The 16,520-nt window shown below is 46.5% G+C and overlaps 1 protein-coding gene across 4 annotated transcripts in view; it reads left to right on the plus strand.

The window, feature by feature from the left end:
* Positions 1-16,520, plus strand: part of MTIF2 (mitochondrial translational initiation factor 2) — a 74,418-nt gene that overhangs the window by 22,937 nt on the left and 34,961 nt on the right. For all 4 annotated transcript variants that reach the window (XM_030196450.1, XM_030196451.1, XM_030196452.1 and 1 more), the window contains exons 7-8: positions 1,059-1,198; positions 2,271-2,395. In XM_030196450.1, coding sequence (XP_030052310.1) covers positions 1,059-1,198; positions 2,271-2,395 — 265 coding nt within the window. The remainder of the gene's footprint in view (positions 1-1,058; positions 1,199-2,270; positions 2,396-16,520) is intronic.

A 16,520-nucleotide genomic window follows, 5' to 3' on the forward strand; every position in this document is an offset into this window, starting at 1 on the left:
CAAGAACCATTACACCAGCCACGGAAACCTAAGAGAATAGATCAGTTTTCTTAAATACAAATTGGGAGATCATTGAATACAAAGTGGAAAACTGTGTTCTTGTCCTTTCCTTTAAATTTTTATATAGAAAATATTGAGGTGGTTAGGTAGAACTATTTTCAGAGCCTTGCTTTTAATGTTAATACCAAAGTTTATGAAGGACTGGAAGTTACCTGGTTGGTGCAGCAGTGAGACAGATTTTAGTTTTCCAGTGATACTTAGTGGTCATTCAAAAATATTACAAAAAGTATTTCTGGATGCATCCATACCATTCCAGCCCACACAAAAATCACTTCAGAGCTTCCTTTATAAAAGAGAAAATATTTCAGCATGCTAGTGCACTGACCAGAGAACATTAGAAAGGAGGAAGGAGAGGAGGCCTGAAGGATAAGGAAGCCCAAAAGAATTTCTTTACAGTAGTGCATTGCAGCACACATACATGTGGATTTCTGCAATCCATTTGAGCACCTAGAAAATACAGGATGGAGTTTGGGTGTACTCCAGTGCAGTGACGATCCTAGGTTGGCTGCCACGGGGAGGGGGGTGTTCCGGGGCAGAGGGAGCAGGGAACCAGCGGAGCCGACAGGTGCGCAGCACCTCCCCCAGTAGCATGCACCCGGGGCGGACCGCCCCCACCGCCCCACCCTTGGTACGCCACTGCTCCAGAGGTTGAGCCATACCTGTATGTGGGCAGCACTGAGCTTAGATTTGTACTTGCCAAAACCAGGGTCATCTGCGAAGCAACCATTGCTATAGCAGACAGATCCAAAAGATCAATAGGCAGGCAATATAAAATTCTGTATAAAATTGTTTTTATTTATTGGGTGAGTTGCATTCGGCTACATTAGGTATTTCCTTGTCCTTGGAGGGCTTAGTCTTAAGTTTGCACCTGAGACAATGTAAGGATACATGATTTGCCCATGGTGCCAAGGAGTGTTGGTGAGATTTGTAACCTAAATGATGGGTGATTGGCCCAAAGCAAATTTCTACCTTGCATTTTCTAATGTTCTCACACACAGTTCCTATCATTCTGGCAATAAACAAGTGTGACAAACCTGAAGCTGACCCAGAGCGGGTGAAGAGAGAATTGCTGGCCCACGATGTGATCTGTGAAGAATATGGGGGTGATGTTCAATCTGTAAAAATCTCTGCACTTAAGGTAAAGTTGTGATGGCCATGGCTGAGAGGAAGTCTTGACATACATGTAGCAGAGTGCTGGGAGCTGCTACTGGAATTTCCTTTGAGTTTGGTTGCAGAATAATGCTGCTTTCCTGTCTCCCATAGATTTAGATATTGTGTTATGACTGCGCACAGTGTTCATTTTGATGGGCTGGTTAATATCACTAATTAACCAACTTTCTACTTCCCTTTACTTTATCATCCCTGTACATGCCTGATGGGTTATTCGCAGTGCTGAGTGCTGTCATTTTGAAGACCTAGGTTTAATGTTTGTTAAAGTCTTCCATTCCCAGAACCAGCTGAGCATACTGTGGATACAGTATTTATAGCCCCTATTGGGGAAGAGTCATGCAGTAGGGAAATCAATTGGCCTTGTTAGTGCCCATGATTGCTGGGTTCCATAAGAATCCCTGCTTCATAGCCCCTGGCTGAAAACTGTTAGAGCAATGACTAAGTTGGGAGGATATATAAAATAGGATAACTAAATCCTCTAGTAGTTATGAATGAAATTTCATAGTGCTGTAGCCTAGCAGAGGCTAGTTGTGATTGAGCTAGAAACCTCAAGGAGCAGGAGGGAATGGCCAGGCTACACACACAAAAAGGCTGGTTTGTTGTATAAGCTTGCATTTATTCAGAACCTCTTCGCTGTGCATTTCTGGTAAGTTGGGACTGAAATGCTGTGTGCCTCTGCCATTGCAAAAAGGGTGATCTCGCTGGATATTGTGCCAGAGGGGAGCACTATATTATTCTTGAGTCGGTTGGTATGTCGGCCCAAAAAGGAAGGAGGGTCACTGAAAGGAGCACTTGCATGTGTGCCTATATGCTATTTCTCCCGCAACTGCTGCAAGTACTCCATCTTTATATTATTTTCAAAATCTCTTTATGATCACAATATTTCCTATGAAACTGGATAAGTGCAAGAGCCTAATTGGTTTATCTTCTACAAAAATAAATGTTTACAAAGCTATAATTCCATCAGATAACTGTGTGTGTATATGTTGAGCATAATATAACGGCATAATTAATTTTTCATTTTTGTCCTTCTGTTATAGGGGGAGAACCTGATGGAGTTAGCTGAGGCAACTGTGGCTCTGGCAGAGGTGATGGAGCTGAAGGCAGATCCCAAGGGCCTTGTAGAAGGGACAGTCATAGAGTCTCGCACTGATAAAGGAAAAGGGTACAACCAATAATTCACTACTCATATTATAGAAAATAGATTTTTTTCCCCTTAGTTCAAACATCTTTACTGAGGTTCAGAAACAAATCAAAAGTGAACATTATAATTAATGGAGCCGACAGTCCTGAACACCAGTCAATACGAGTGAATTCTCTAAAGCATACTGGAGCTTTCGTAATCTCTATTAGAGACTAAATGCTTTCACGTTGTTTTAACGTGCTTCTTTGTTCCACTACTGCCTTTTCATATTTGAGCTAAACAAGGTTCCACCGGTTATTTACAGGTATGCTGGCATTGTCCTTCCAGTGACCCAAACCTTCTTTTAATAAGTAAATATATTTAAACTCTTCAGGGCTTTCCAAACTGTGGGTTGTGACCCCAGACCTGCATTTGGGGTTGCAACCTGAATGAAACCGCCACAAAGTCTTTATTGGCCCATACCTCCAGGACTCGCATACTTTCTGTGGGAAGCTGAATGAAGTCATAGCACAGAAAGATTGATAAATACTGGCTTAGATTATTTCTGATTAAGATGAATCTGAGGTGATATTGATTCTCCAAGGACATGTAGGCCAGTTGTATTCTCACAGTTGGGTGATGTCAGCAAACGGCACACGGTGCAGAGCTGACTAGTGAGAAGATTGTAGAAGTTTCTGCAGCATCTTACCGCATGTGCGCTGGTTCCTTCCTGCCTGATTTGTGAGTGCAGGTCCCTCAGTCTTTGTTTTTCCACAGAGCAGGGAGGACACATCTTCACAGTCTCCCATCAGTTCTTTTTTCTCTGCTTATGGCAGTGCTTTCCCATGTAGGTATTTTTCCCTCATTTTTGTCTTTAATTTAGCTTTTTGTTATTTTCCTTCTTAGTTCTTAGTGTTTTTGGCCTTGGCTAACAAACTGGGCAACACAGTAATAATGGGTGATTTCAATTACCCCGATATTGACTGGGTAAATGTATCATCAGGGCATGCTAGGAAGGTAAAATTCCTTAACAAAATCAAGGACTGCTTTATGGAGCAGCTGGTACAGGAGCAAACAAAAGAAGGAAAAGTTCTAGATCTAGTCCTTAGTGGAGTGCATGATCTGGTGCAGGAGGTAATGGTGCTGGGGCCGCTTGATAAGTGATCATAATATGATTAGATTTGATATTAGCTTTGGAGTAAATACAGGAAATCCAGTATGTTCACATTTATCTTTCAAAAAGGAGACTATAATAAAATGAGAAGAACAGTGAAAAAACAGAAGCAGCTGCAAATGTCAAAAATTTACATCGGGTGTGGATGCTGTTCAGAAATACCATTCTGGAAGCCCAGGCCAAATTCCATGTATTAAAAAAGGAGGAAGGAAGACTAAACGATAGCCAGCATGGTTAAAAAGTGAGGTGAAGGAAGCTATTAGAGGTAAAAGAAAATCCTTCAGAAAATGGAAAAAGGAACCGACTGAAAATAATAAGAAACAGCATGAGGAATGTCAAGTCAAATGCAAAGCGCTGATAAGGAAGGCAAACAGGTACTTTGAAAAAAAGATTGCGTTGGAGGCAAAAAACATATAGTAAAAATTATTTAGGTCTATTAAAAGCAAGAAGCCAGGAAAAGAATCAGTTGGACCGCTAGATGGTAAAGGGGGTACTCGAGGAAGACAAAGCTATAGCGGAGAAATTAAATTCATTCTTTGCTTTGGTCATCACCGAGGAAGATTTGGGAGAGATACCAGTGCCAGAAATGGTATTCAAAGGTGGCGAGTCGGAGAAACTGAATGAAATCTCTATAAACCTGGAGGATGCAATGGCTCAATTTGACAAATTGAAGAGTAGCAAATCTCTTGGACCAGATGGTATTCATCCCAGAGTACTGATAGAATTGAAAAATAAACTTGCAGAGCTATTGTAGTTTAATATGTAATTTATCTTTAAAATCAAGTATGGTACCGGAATATTGGAGGGTGGCCAATGTAATGCTGATTTTTAAAAAGGGTTCCAGAGGTGATCTGGGAAATTATAGACCAGTGAGCCTGACATTGATGCCAGGCAAAATGGTAGAGACCATTATAAAGAAAATTACAGAGCATATTCAAAAGCATGGATTAGTGAGATAAAGCCAACATGGATTTAGTGATTGGAAATCTTGCCTCACCAATCTACTATATTTCTTTGAAGGGGTGAACAAACATGTGGACAAAGGTGAACCGGCTGCTATTGTGTATCTGGATTTTCAAAAGGCGTTTGACAAAGTACCTCATGAAAGCCTCCAGAAGAAATTGGAGAGTCATGGGATTGGAGGTAGTGTCCTATTGTGGATTACAAACTGATTACAAGATAGAAAACAGAGAGTAGGGTTAAATGGTCAGTATTCTCAATGGAGAAGGTAGATAGTGGGGTTCCGTAAGGGTCTGTGCTGAGACCACTGCTTTTTAATATATTTATAAATGATCTAGAGATGGGAGTAACTAGTGAGGTAATTCACTTTGCTGATGACACAAAGTTATCCAAAGTTGTTAAATCGCAAGATGATATTGAAAAATTACAAGAGGACCTTACAAGACTGGGAGACTGGGCATTTAAATGGCAGATGACGTTTAATCTGAGCAAGTTGAAAGTGATGCACGTGGGAAAGAGGAACCCAAATTATAGCTACGTAATACAAGGTTCAACATTAGGAGTCACCATGAAAACCCCCATTCCTTGAGTGCAAACTTATTTAATGGAAGTATTGCTGACTTGTCCCAGTTGACCTTGTACAGGAAAACAGGTTTTAACAATTTTTTATATGAACTATAACTGCAACCTAAGGGGGCCTTTTACAAAGGCACGGTAGTTTGCGCCAGATTGGCCCTACCGCTGGACTACCGAAGGCGCCCAGCGGTAGTTCTGAGTTTGGCAAGTGCAGCTACCCACAGTAGAAAATTGTTTTCTATTTTCTACTATGGGAGGTGTTCTTGGCAGTAATTGGGGTGCACCCACATTGCTGCGCGCTGCATGATTAACACATAATGCATGAGCCCTTGCTACTTATAAAATAGAAGGTGATAAGGGCTCAGGCAGTAAATGGCTGCACGCTAATTTTATTATTAGTGCATGGCTTTTTAAGGCTCCATTTTTTTTAAAAAAGGCCTTTTTCCCATCGTGGTAGAAAGTGGCCTAGCATGTGCCAATTTCACGTGCCAAAAGTAACGTAGGCCACTTTTTACCATGGCATAGTAAAAGGACCCCTGACTTCTAAGGTTGTCTGATTTAAATGCTCTGTTTAGGTCATTTGGGGGCCATGGAGACGAGCTCAACAATAATAATTTTAATTCTGGCGATCGACGGTATATCAAATAAACTAAAATAAATGTTTTCTACTCAGAATACAGCAACCTCTCCCCCCTACCCAAAAAATAACATATAATCCCTGAATATATAGGTGATATAGATATATATACTCACACATGGTCCTGAGTCCTAAAATTGAAAAGCCTTCATTGGCCCTTAATATTTTCTTATTCATCAAAGAAAATATATCTCCAAAATTTAAGCAAAATACTTACAAATAATATCACTTCCAAAATTACTTGGGTGAAATTTTATTCCAATAGGATGCTTGAGCGGATGGTTCTGGATATTATTGGAAAGAGAATTTGGTTATGTAATTTTAAAAATATAATTGTTAAATTGGAAAAAGCCTGGATGGCCCACTAGGCAGCTGCCTGTGGGCACCTGGCTGAAAATGGTCTGTCTCCTGTCTGGGCAGTACTTTCTCACAAGAAGTTAGATTATTTGGGGGTGCCCTGTCAGATCCACCCCCTTAAAGACACAGGGAGCAGCAGGATTTAGAGCATGCTAAACTAGAATCACTGTCGGCCTGCTTTTGATGCTTTGAATTTGGCCATGCGATTGTTATTGGGCATTTCACGGCCCAAACACATATTCCCACATATGAGGCATTTGAAATGGTTACCAGTGCGTTGGAGGATCTTGTATAAATTGTTGGTAATGAATCATCAGGCTCTTTATCATGACTGAGCTTATTATTTAAGGAATGCTGTGAAATGGTATTTCAACAGAAAACGAGTTCACAATATCAATGTCTCTGGTAACATTCAACTGCTAATAACCACAAACCAGGACTCAAAAGCCACCTACTGCGAGTAAGTGTAGTGATAAACAGTTATTTCACCCGTATGTGATCAATAATTTTTGTGTGTAGAGTACCCTCAGATATAAACCACCGTGACTGCAGTCAATAATGCTGCTACAACGTGGCATAGCACTTCTTTCATTGGGTAACTCTTACTATATTTTTTTGGGTAAAGAGCAACCTCTGCTCATATTTTTTTGCATCCCAATCACCACAGTGCTATAAAATCATTTATATATTTGTTTAAAAAATTACATGTACTAGGTGAAAAAAACTGTACACTTATCTCGTGAGTTCTTGCCCCTCTGGCAGAACTATGTTGCCTTGCTGAAACAATTAGCAATTGCCTTCCCCTGGATCCGCCCGACTCCGCGGGGTTTCAAAACAATTTCCTCAGGGACAAAGGGTTAAGGCTACATAAATCGCTTCTTCTTCTTTATTCTGTCTCAAGCAATCCACAAAACAAGGCAAAACCTGCTTTTACCTTGTGGCTTATAAAGCATCTGCGTCCATGTGAAATCGGAGATCACGTCACTTTTTTCTTTTTTTCTTTTTTCAACTAGCTTTATGCAAACAGTTACAAAGCTAGCAAACAGACGAAATACCAACAGATGTAGAAGAGCTTTGCAGCTCAAATTATGGTGTTCCATTCAACATTGTCATTAAGTCCCAAAGGGTTGATTGTTTTTAAAGTAAAGATCCACCACTGTTCCCGTCTAATCAATGCCGTAGTCCGGTCCATATTATTTGTCCAAGCAGGAACATGGTCAATAATAAACCACCGTAGATCTGCAAATGTATGTTTAAATTGTTCACAATGTGGGTTTTTCTACTATGGCTCCTCAAATCGCTCAAATTATTAACAAACATTGGCAGGTGTTAACTTTCCATAATATTTTTTTGGAACAGCCATGCATTGCTTATACTCGAGGAAAAAATCTTAGGGACCGATTAGTACATACCTCTATTACACATAATAATTTGTGCATAGAGGGAGGTATTCACCAACCTTGCGGCTCTTGCCAATTTTGTAGTCAAACTCATTCTATGACACAGTGGACTCATCCTCAAACGTTAAGGACATTTCTACTAAGATACAGCACGACCTGCACTAGATCTTTTGTAGTTTACATTATTGAGTGCCCCTGCCATTTGTTCTATGTGGGGCGCACTATTAGACATATGAGGGTAAGACTGATAGAACATAAAAGCAGATTATCTACAAAAACCATGACAGCTCCTCTGGTTCCACATTGTGAACAATTTAAACATACATTTGCAGATCTACGGTGGTTTATTATTGACCATGTTCCTGCTTGGACAAATAATATGGACCGGACTACGGCATTGATTAGACGGGAACAGTGGTGGATCTTTACTTTAAAAACAATCAACCCTTTGGGACTTAATGACAATGTTGAATGGAACACCATAATTTGAGCTGCAAAGCTCTTCTACATCTGTTGGTATTTCGTCTGTTTGCTAGCTTTGTAACTGTTTGCATAAAGCTAGTTGAAAAAAGAAAAAAAGAAAAAAGTGACGTGATCTCCGATTTCACATGGACGCAGATGCTTTATAAGCCACAAGGTAAAAGCAGGTTTTGCCTTGTTTTGTGGATTGCTTGAGACAGAATAAAGAAGAAGAAGCGATTTATGTAGCCTTAACCCTTTGTCCCTGAGGAAATTGTTTTGAAACCCCGCGGAGTCGGGCGGATCCAGGGGAAGGCAATTGCTAATTGTTTCAGCAAGGCAACATAGTTCTGCCAGAGGGGCAAGAACTCACGAGATAAGTGTACAGTTTTTTTCACCTAGTACATGTAATTTTTTAAACAAATATATAAATGATTTTATAGCACTGTGGTGATTGGGATGCAAAAAAATATGAGCAGAGGTTGCTCTTTACCCAAAAAAATATAGTAAGAGTTACCCAATGAAAGAAGTGCTATGCCACGTTGTAGCAGCATTATTGACTGCAGTCACGGTGGTTTATATCTGAGGGTACTCTACACACAAAAATTATTGATCACATACGGGTGAAATAACTGTTTATCACTACACTTACTCGCAGTAGGTGGCTTTTGAGTCCTGGTTTGTGGTGAAATGGTATTTAGCATCTCTATCTTTGAGATCCCAACATAAAAGTGAACTTGTCATCCCAACACTCAGACGTGTGCATTTGGAGATTATGCGGACTGGCACATTCTCCATTCATGGACCCATTGAATGGAATAGCCTGCCATTGCGGCTTAAACATGAAACCTGCTTGTCTATATTTAAGAAAAGTTTGAAAGACCTTTTTTATATAAAGCTTATGATAGTTCTGCTTGAAGGATAGATGCAGATTTGTTGGCCTCCTTGCTGAACCAGCATTTTACTGTATGCTCTTTTCTGTGATTGTATATTACCATATTTTTGAAGTTTTTGTTAATCTGTTTTTATGTATATATTTTTGTACTGTGCCCTGGGTAAGGGTGGATTAGAAATAATGCATTCAAATTCTACTCAGGTTTTATGATGCTTATGAAAAATTACCACCAGGACACAGGAGAGGGTGCTTCTTTCATTCCAGCACATGTTCTTACTTTTCCTTCTGTATTCTTGGAAAGGGATCCTCCTCTCCACTCTTGTGCCTAGGGGTGTGTAAAAGGTAAACTTGGCCCTGGTTTTGAAGTGCTTAATAAGCCTGCATTCCCCAGGTAGAGATTGTATGTTGAAAATACAGCCTCATGGGAGGAGCCAAGATGGCTGCCGGATCAACGTCTCTCGAAGCTCCTGCTACGCTCCTCTTTCCTAATGGAGAAACGTAAGGGCCAGGTGAAGTATGGACATCCCCCAAACCCAAAGGGGAACTCACCTTGTCCAGATAAGTATTACTCGTTTGTAGTAGCATCTCATTCTGGCGTCTCTGGAACTGATTCAGGGCCTAAGGAGGGGCTGACTTTGGGTACATCTTCCCTCAGCAATTGTAACACCTCTCAACCCTAAACAGCATTCACCTCCTCCAGTGCCAGGAGAAGCCTCAGAACACATGCTGAGGTTTCTCAGTCCAGAAGAAATGTGGCTTGGGACTCCCATGCCAGTGTTGTTGCTGTAGAACAATGACTAGAGGTGCCTTAGGTTAGAATCTCTTCCACCATGCCTGTTTGGGAGAGCAGAGGAGCGTAAGGGTGACGGCTTCTACTTCCTCATTACCAGTAGAGTATCTTGGAGGAGGAGTTCAGATCAGTGGTGAGACCCCTTCCTTGAGGGAAATTGCACTGTTTGAAGCAGTAGTAATTGCTAAGCCTCCTGTAGTGACTTTAGATTTAATATAGGCAGCTTTACAGAAAAGAAAAATGGAAGCCTCTTTGGCTTCACGTTTTGATATTGTTTTGACCCAGTCAGGTCAGGTGACCAGCATGTTAAAACTGCTGAACAGAAATGTGTAGAATTGGAATCCAAAGTGCCTGTCTTGGAGATTCAGTTTCTCCGAGGACAAGCAGGCTGCTTGTTCTCACTGATGGGGTTGACGTCCTCGGCAGCCCCCTCCATCGGAAAGTTTACTAGCAAAGACCTTTGCTAGTCCTCGCGCGCCCATGCGCACCGCGCATGCGCGGCCGTCTTCCCGCCCGAAACCGGCTCGAGCCGGCCAGTCTTCTTTCGTCCGCGCTCGGTACGGTCGTGTTACGCCGTTCGTGCCCCAGAGAGTCGACCTCGCGCGTCCTTTTCGACGTGTTTTTTCCTTGTTTTTCTTTAAAAAAGTTCGGGAAGCGCTCCGGAAGTGTTCCGGAAGACCCTTTCGGGTTTTCTGCCCTTCCCGTAATTTTCTCAACTTTTGCCCCGTAAGTTTTCTTTCGTTGTCGGGGTAGGCCTAGTTTGGCCTCGGTCGAGATTTTTTCTCCCTTTAAATTTTGGTGCTTCAATTTTCGCCATTTCGGCCTTTGATTTCGCCGGCGTGATTTTTCCGCCCATGACATCGAAGCCTTCCAGCGGCTTCAAGAAGTGCACCCAGTGCGCCCGGGTAATCTCGCTCACTGATAGGCACTCTGCGTGTCTTCAGTGTCTAGGGGCCCAGCACCGCCCTCAGAACTGCAGTCTGTGTTCCCTGTTACAAAGGCGGACTCAGGTAGCGAGATTAGCCCAGTGGAACGTTTTGTTCTCGGGCTCTTCGTCGACATCGGCACCGGAGGCATCGAGTGCATCGACGTCGTCAGCGTCCGGACCATCTTCCTTGGCTGCCGTTCCATCGACTGCATCGAGGCATCGGACCTCTGCATCGGCGCCGAGGCATCGGGCGACTGCATCGACGTCAGTGGTACCGAGACTTCGTCTGCTGATGTCGTCGGACGGAGGTGCATCGTCAGGAGTGCAGGTGAGGGCTGTCCATTCCCCTGCTGGTGGCGGTGAGCCTTCGGGTGGGTCTCCTCCTACCCTGAGGGCTCCTGCGGTACAGCCCCCCCGGGATCGACCCTCTTCGGTCTCGGCCCCGAGGAAGCGACGGATGGATTCTACGTCCTCCTCGTCGGTGCCGGGGAGCTCCGGTGACATGCTTCGGAAGAAGTCGAAGAAGCATCGACACCGGTCTCCTCCCCATGTCGGCACCGAGAGCTCTGGGTCGCCGAGGGATTCGGCACCCAGCAGGCATCGGCACCGAGAGGACCGCTCACCCTCTGTTCAGGAGGTGTCGATGCGCTCCACTCTGGACAGCCCGGAACAGCCTCCTCGCCCGGAACAGGTTCTGACGTCGACGCCTGCATCGACCTCTCAGCCTTTTTCTGCAGCCACTCTGAACGAGAGCCTCCGGGCCGTTCTCCCAGAGATTCTGGGAGAGCTGTTGCGCCCTACCCCTCCGGTACCGGCGGTGCTTGCGCCTCCGGTACCGTCGAGCGTGGCGCCGGCTGGTCCATCGCCCAGGTTGAGGTCCCCGACGTCGGTACCGCGTGCGGTGCCGATCGCGGCCACCTCCCAGGAAGGCTCCCCGACTACGTCGGCGGAGGGAGCTTCGCCGATGCGGGCGAGGGAGTCTACCTCTCGACGCCCCCATCGTGGACGTGGCTCCACGGAGTCGAGCCGGGCGAGGTTGCAGACACAGGTCCGTGAACTTGTGTCTGACACCGAGGGTGAGGCCTCGTGGGAGGACGAAGAAGACCCCAGATATTTCTCTGACGAGGAGTCTGAGGGTCTTCCTTCTGATCCCACTCCCTCTCCTGAAAGGCAGCTTTCTCCTCCTGAGAGTCTGTCTTTCGCTTCCTTTGTCCGGGAGATGTCTACGGCCATCCCCTTCCCGGTGGTTGTGGAGGACGAGCCCAGGGCTGAAATGTTTGAGCTCCTGGACTATCCTTCTCCACCTAAGGAAGCGTCCACTGTTCCCTTGCACCATGTCCTGAAAAAGACATTGCTTGCGAACTGGACCAAGCCATTAAGTAATCCCCACATTCCCAAGAAGATCGAGTCCCAGTACCGGATCCATGGGGACCCAGAGCTGATGCGCACTCAGTTGCCTCATGACTCTGGAGTTGTGGATTTGGCCCTAAAGAAGGCTAAGAGTTCTAGGGAGCATGCTTCGGCGCCCCCGGGCAAAGACCCTAGAACCTTAGACTCCTTTGGGAGGAAGGCCTACCATTCTTCTATGCTCGTGGCCAAGATCCAGTCTTACCAGCTCTACACGAGCATACACATGCGGAACAATGTGCGGCAGTTGGCGGGCTTGGTTGATGCTCTTCCCCCTGAGCAAGCCAAGCCTTTTCAGGAGGTGGTCAGGCAGCTGAAGGCGTGCAGAAAATTCCTGGCCAGAGGAGTTTATGACACTTTTGATGTTGCGTCCAGGGCCGCTGCTCAAGGTGTGGTGATGCGCAGGCTCTCATGGCTGCGTGCCGCCGACCTGGAGAATAGAATCCAGCAGCGGATTGCGGACTCGCCTTGCCGTGCGGACAACATTTTTGGGGAAAAAGTCGAGCAGGTGGTAGAGTCTCTCCACCAGCGGGACACCGCATTCGACAAGTTCTCCCGCCGGCAGCCTTCAGCCTCTACCTCTACAGGTAGAAGATTTTTCAGGGGAAGGAAGACTGGTCCCTATGCTTCTGGTAAGCGTAGGTACAATCCTCCTTCCCGACAGCCTGCGGCCCAGGCTAAGCCCCAGCGCGCTCGCTCTCGTCAGCAGCGTGCGCCTCAGCAAGGCCCCGCGGCTCCCCAGCAAAAGCAAGGGGCGAGCTTTTGACTGGCTCCAGCAGAGCATAGCCGACATCCCAGTGTCAGTGCCGGGCGACCTGCCGGTCGGGGGGAGGTTGATAGCTTTTCACCAAAGGTGGCCTCTCATAACCTCCGATCAGTGGGTTCTGCAAATAGTCCGGCAAGGATACACCCTCAATTTGGCCTCAAAACCTCCAAATTGTCCACCGGGAGCTCAGTCTTACAGCTTCCAGCACAAGCAGGTACTTGCAGAGGAACTCTCCGCCCTTCTCAGCGCCAATGCGGTCGAGCCCGTGCCATCCGGGCAGGAAGGGCTGGGATTCTATTCCAGGTACTTCCTTGTGGAAAAGAAAACAGGGGGGATGCGTCCCATCCTAGACCTAAGGGCCCTGAACAAATATCTCGTAAAAGAAAAGTTCAGGATGCTTTCCCTGGGCACCCTCCTCCCCATGATTCAGCAAAACGATTGGCTATGCTCTCTGGACTTGAAGGATGCCTACACTCACATCCCGATACTGCCAGCTCACAGACAGTATCTGCGATTTCAGCTGGGCACACGCCACTTCCAGTACTGTGTGCTACCCTTTGGGCTCGCCTCTGCGCCCAGGGTGTTCACAAAGTGCCTAGCTGTGGTAGCAGCGGCACTTCGCAGGCTGGGGGTGCATGTGTTCCCATATCTCGACGATTGGCTGGTGAAGAACACATCCGAGGCAGGAGCCCTGCAGTCCATGCAGATGACTATTCGCCTACTGGAGCTACTGGGGTTTGTGATAAATTATCCAAAGTCCCATCTTCTCCCAATGCAGAGACTCGAATTCATAGGAGCTCTGCTGGATTCTCGGACGGCTCGCGCCTATCTCCCAGAGACGAGAGCCAACAACTTGTTGTCCCTCGTCTCGCGGGTGCGAGCGTCCCAGCAGATCACAGCTCGGCAGATGTTGAGATTGCTGGGCCACATGGCCTCCACAGTTCAGGTGACTCCCATGGCCCGCCTTCACATGAGATCTGCTCAATGGACCCTAGCCTCCCAGTGGTATCAGGCCGCTGGGGGTCTAGAGGACGTGATCCACCTGTCCACGAGTTTTCTCAAATCCCTATATTGGTGGACGATTTGCTCCAATTTGACTCTGGGACGTCCCTTCCAAATTCCTCAGCCACAAAAGGTGCTGACCACGGATGCGTCCCTCCTGGGATGGGGAGCTCATGTCGATGGGCTTCACACCCAAGGAAGCTGGTCCCTCCAGGAACGCGATCTGCAGATCAATCTTCTGGAGTTACGAGCGATCTGGAACGCTCTGAAGGCTTTCAGAGATCGGCTGTCCCACCAAATTATCCAAATTCAGACAGACAACCAGGTTGCCATGTACTATGTCAACAAGCAGGGGGGCACCGGATCTCGCCCCCTGTGTCAGGAAGCCGTCAGCATGTGGCTCTGGGCTCGCCGTCACGACATGGTGCTCCAAGCCACATATCTGGCAAGCGTAAACAACTGTCTGGCCGACAGGTTGAGCAGGATTATGCAACCTCACGAGTGGTCGCTCAATTCCCGTGTGGTACGACAGATCTTCCAGGTGTGGGGCACCCCCTTGGTAGATCTCTTCGCATCTCGAGTGAACCACAAAGTCCCTCAGTTCTGTTCCAGGCTTCAGGCCCACGGCAGACTGGCATCGGATGCCTTCCTCCTGGACTGGGGGGAGGGTCTGCTGTATGCTTATCCTCCCGTACCTCTGGTGGGGAAGACTTTGTTGAAACTCAAGCAAGACCGAGGCACCATGATTCTGATTGCTCCTTTTTGGCCGCGTCAGATCTGGTTCCCTCTTCTTCTGGAGTTGTCCTCCGAAGAACCGTGGAGATTGGAGTGTTTTCCGACCCTCATCACACAGGACGAAGGGGCGCTTCTGCATCCCAGCCTCCAGTCGCTGGCTCTTACGGCCTGGATGTTGAGGGCGTAGACTTTGCCTCTTTGGGTCTGTCAGAGGGTGTCTCCCGCATCTTGCTTGCTTCCAGGAAAGATTCCACTAAGAGAAGTTACTTCTTCCATTGGAGGAGGTTTGCCGTCTGGTGTGACAGCAAGGCCCTAGATCCTCGCTCTTGTCCTACACAGACCCTGCTTGAATACCTTCTGCACTTGTCTGAGTCTGGTCTCAAGACCAACTCTGTAAGGGTTCACCTTAGTGCAATCAGTGCGTACCATTACCATGTGGAAGGTAAGCCGATCTCGTGACAGCCTTTAGTTGTTCGCTTCATGAGAGGTTTGCTTTTGTCAAAGCCCCCTGTCAAGCCTCCTACAGTGTCATGGGATCTCAATGTCGTTCTCACCCAGCTGATGAAACCTCCTTTCGAGCCACTGAATTCCTGCCATCTGAAGTACTTGACTTGGAAGGTCATTTTCTTGGTGGCAGTTACTTCAGCTCGTAGAGTCAGTGAGCTTCAGGCCCTGGTAGCCCAGGCCCCTTACACCAAATTTCATCATAACAGAGTAGTCCTCCGCACTCACCCTAAGTTCTTGCCAAAGGTCGTGTCGGAGTTCCATCTGAACCAGTCAATTGTCTTGCCAACATTCTTTCCCCGTCCTCATTCCTGCCCTGCTGAACGTCAGCTGCACACATTGGACTGCAAGAGAGCATTGGCCTTCTACCTGGAGCGGACACAGCCCCACAGACAGTCCGCCCAATTGTTTGTTTCTTTTGATCCCAATAGGAGGGGAGTGGCTGTAGGGAAACGCACCATATCCAATTGGCTAGCAGATTGCATTTCCTTCACTTACGCCCAGGCGGGGCTGGCTCTTGAGGGTCATGTCACGGCTCATAGTGTTAGAGCCATGGCTGCGTCGGTAGCCCACTTGAAGTCAGCCTCTATTGAAGAAATTTGCAAAGCTGCGACGTGGTCATCTGTCCACACATTCACATCTCATTACTGCCTGCAGCAGGATACCCGACGCGACAGTCGGTTCGGGCAGTCAGTTCTTCAGAACCTGTTTGGGCTTTAGGATCCAACTCCACCCCCCGAGGGCCCTGTTTGTTCTGTTCCAGGCTGCACTCTCAGTTAGTTGGTAAATTTTTTAGGTCAATCTCAGTTATGTCCTCGCCGTTGCGAGGCCCAATTGACCATGGTTGTTGTTTTGAGTGAGCCTGGGGGCTAGGGATACCCCATCAGTGAGAACAAGCAGCCTGCTTGTCCTCGGAGAAAGCGAATGCTACATACCTGTAGAAGGTATTCTCCGAGGACAGCAGGCTGATTGTTCTCACAAACCCGCCCGCCTCCCCTTTGGAGTTGTGTCTTCCCTTGAAGTGTATGGTCTTGCTACATACTGGACTGGCCGGCTCGAGCCGGTTTCGGGCGGGAAGACGGCCGCGCATGCGCGGTGCGCATGGGCGCGCGAGGACTAGCAAAGGTCTTTGCTAGTAAACTTTCCGATGGAGGGGGCTGCCGAGGACGTCAACCCCATCAGTGAGAACAATCAGCCTGCTGTCCTCGGAGAATACCTTCTACAGGTATGTAGCATTCGCTTTGCTGTATTTAAGAATACTACTAATGTTATTATAAAAGACCTCTTCAGAGGACGCAAGAAACTTTTGAAAATTTCAATAAATGGCTTAGTTGGAGATTTCTAAATTTCTCTGAGTGATCTTATGTCCCCTTTGGATAAGTTGCGATGTTATTACAGAGAGGTCTTTAAGGTTCTCCCAGGAATTGTTTGACAAATAACTAGAGGTTTTTACATAGGGAACAGATAAAAGGGAGAGTTTGGAAATTGTATCTTAGGATAGCCTAAATGTTACAGCTATGCTACAAGATTCTCAGTTAGAAGCTTTATCTCATGGGACACTATTGAGAACTTCTGCT

This window comes from Microcaecilia unicolor, chromosome 3, assembly GCF_901765095.1.
Source record: "Microcaecilia unicolor chromosome 3, aMicUni1.1, whole genome shotgun sequence".
Classification (NCBI taxonomy): domain Eukaryota; kingdom Metazoa; phylum Chordata; class Amphibia; order Gymnophiona; family Siphonopidae; genus Microcaecilia; species Microcaecilia unicolor.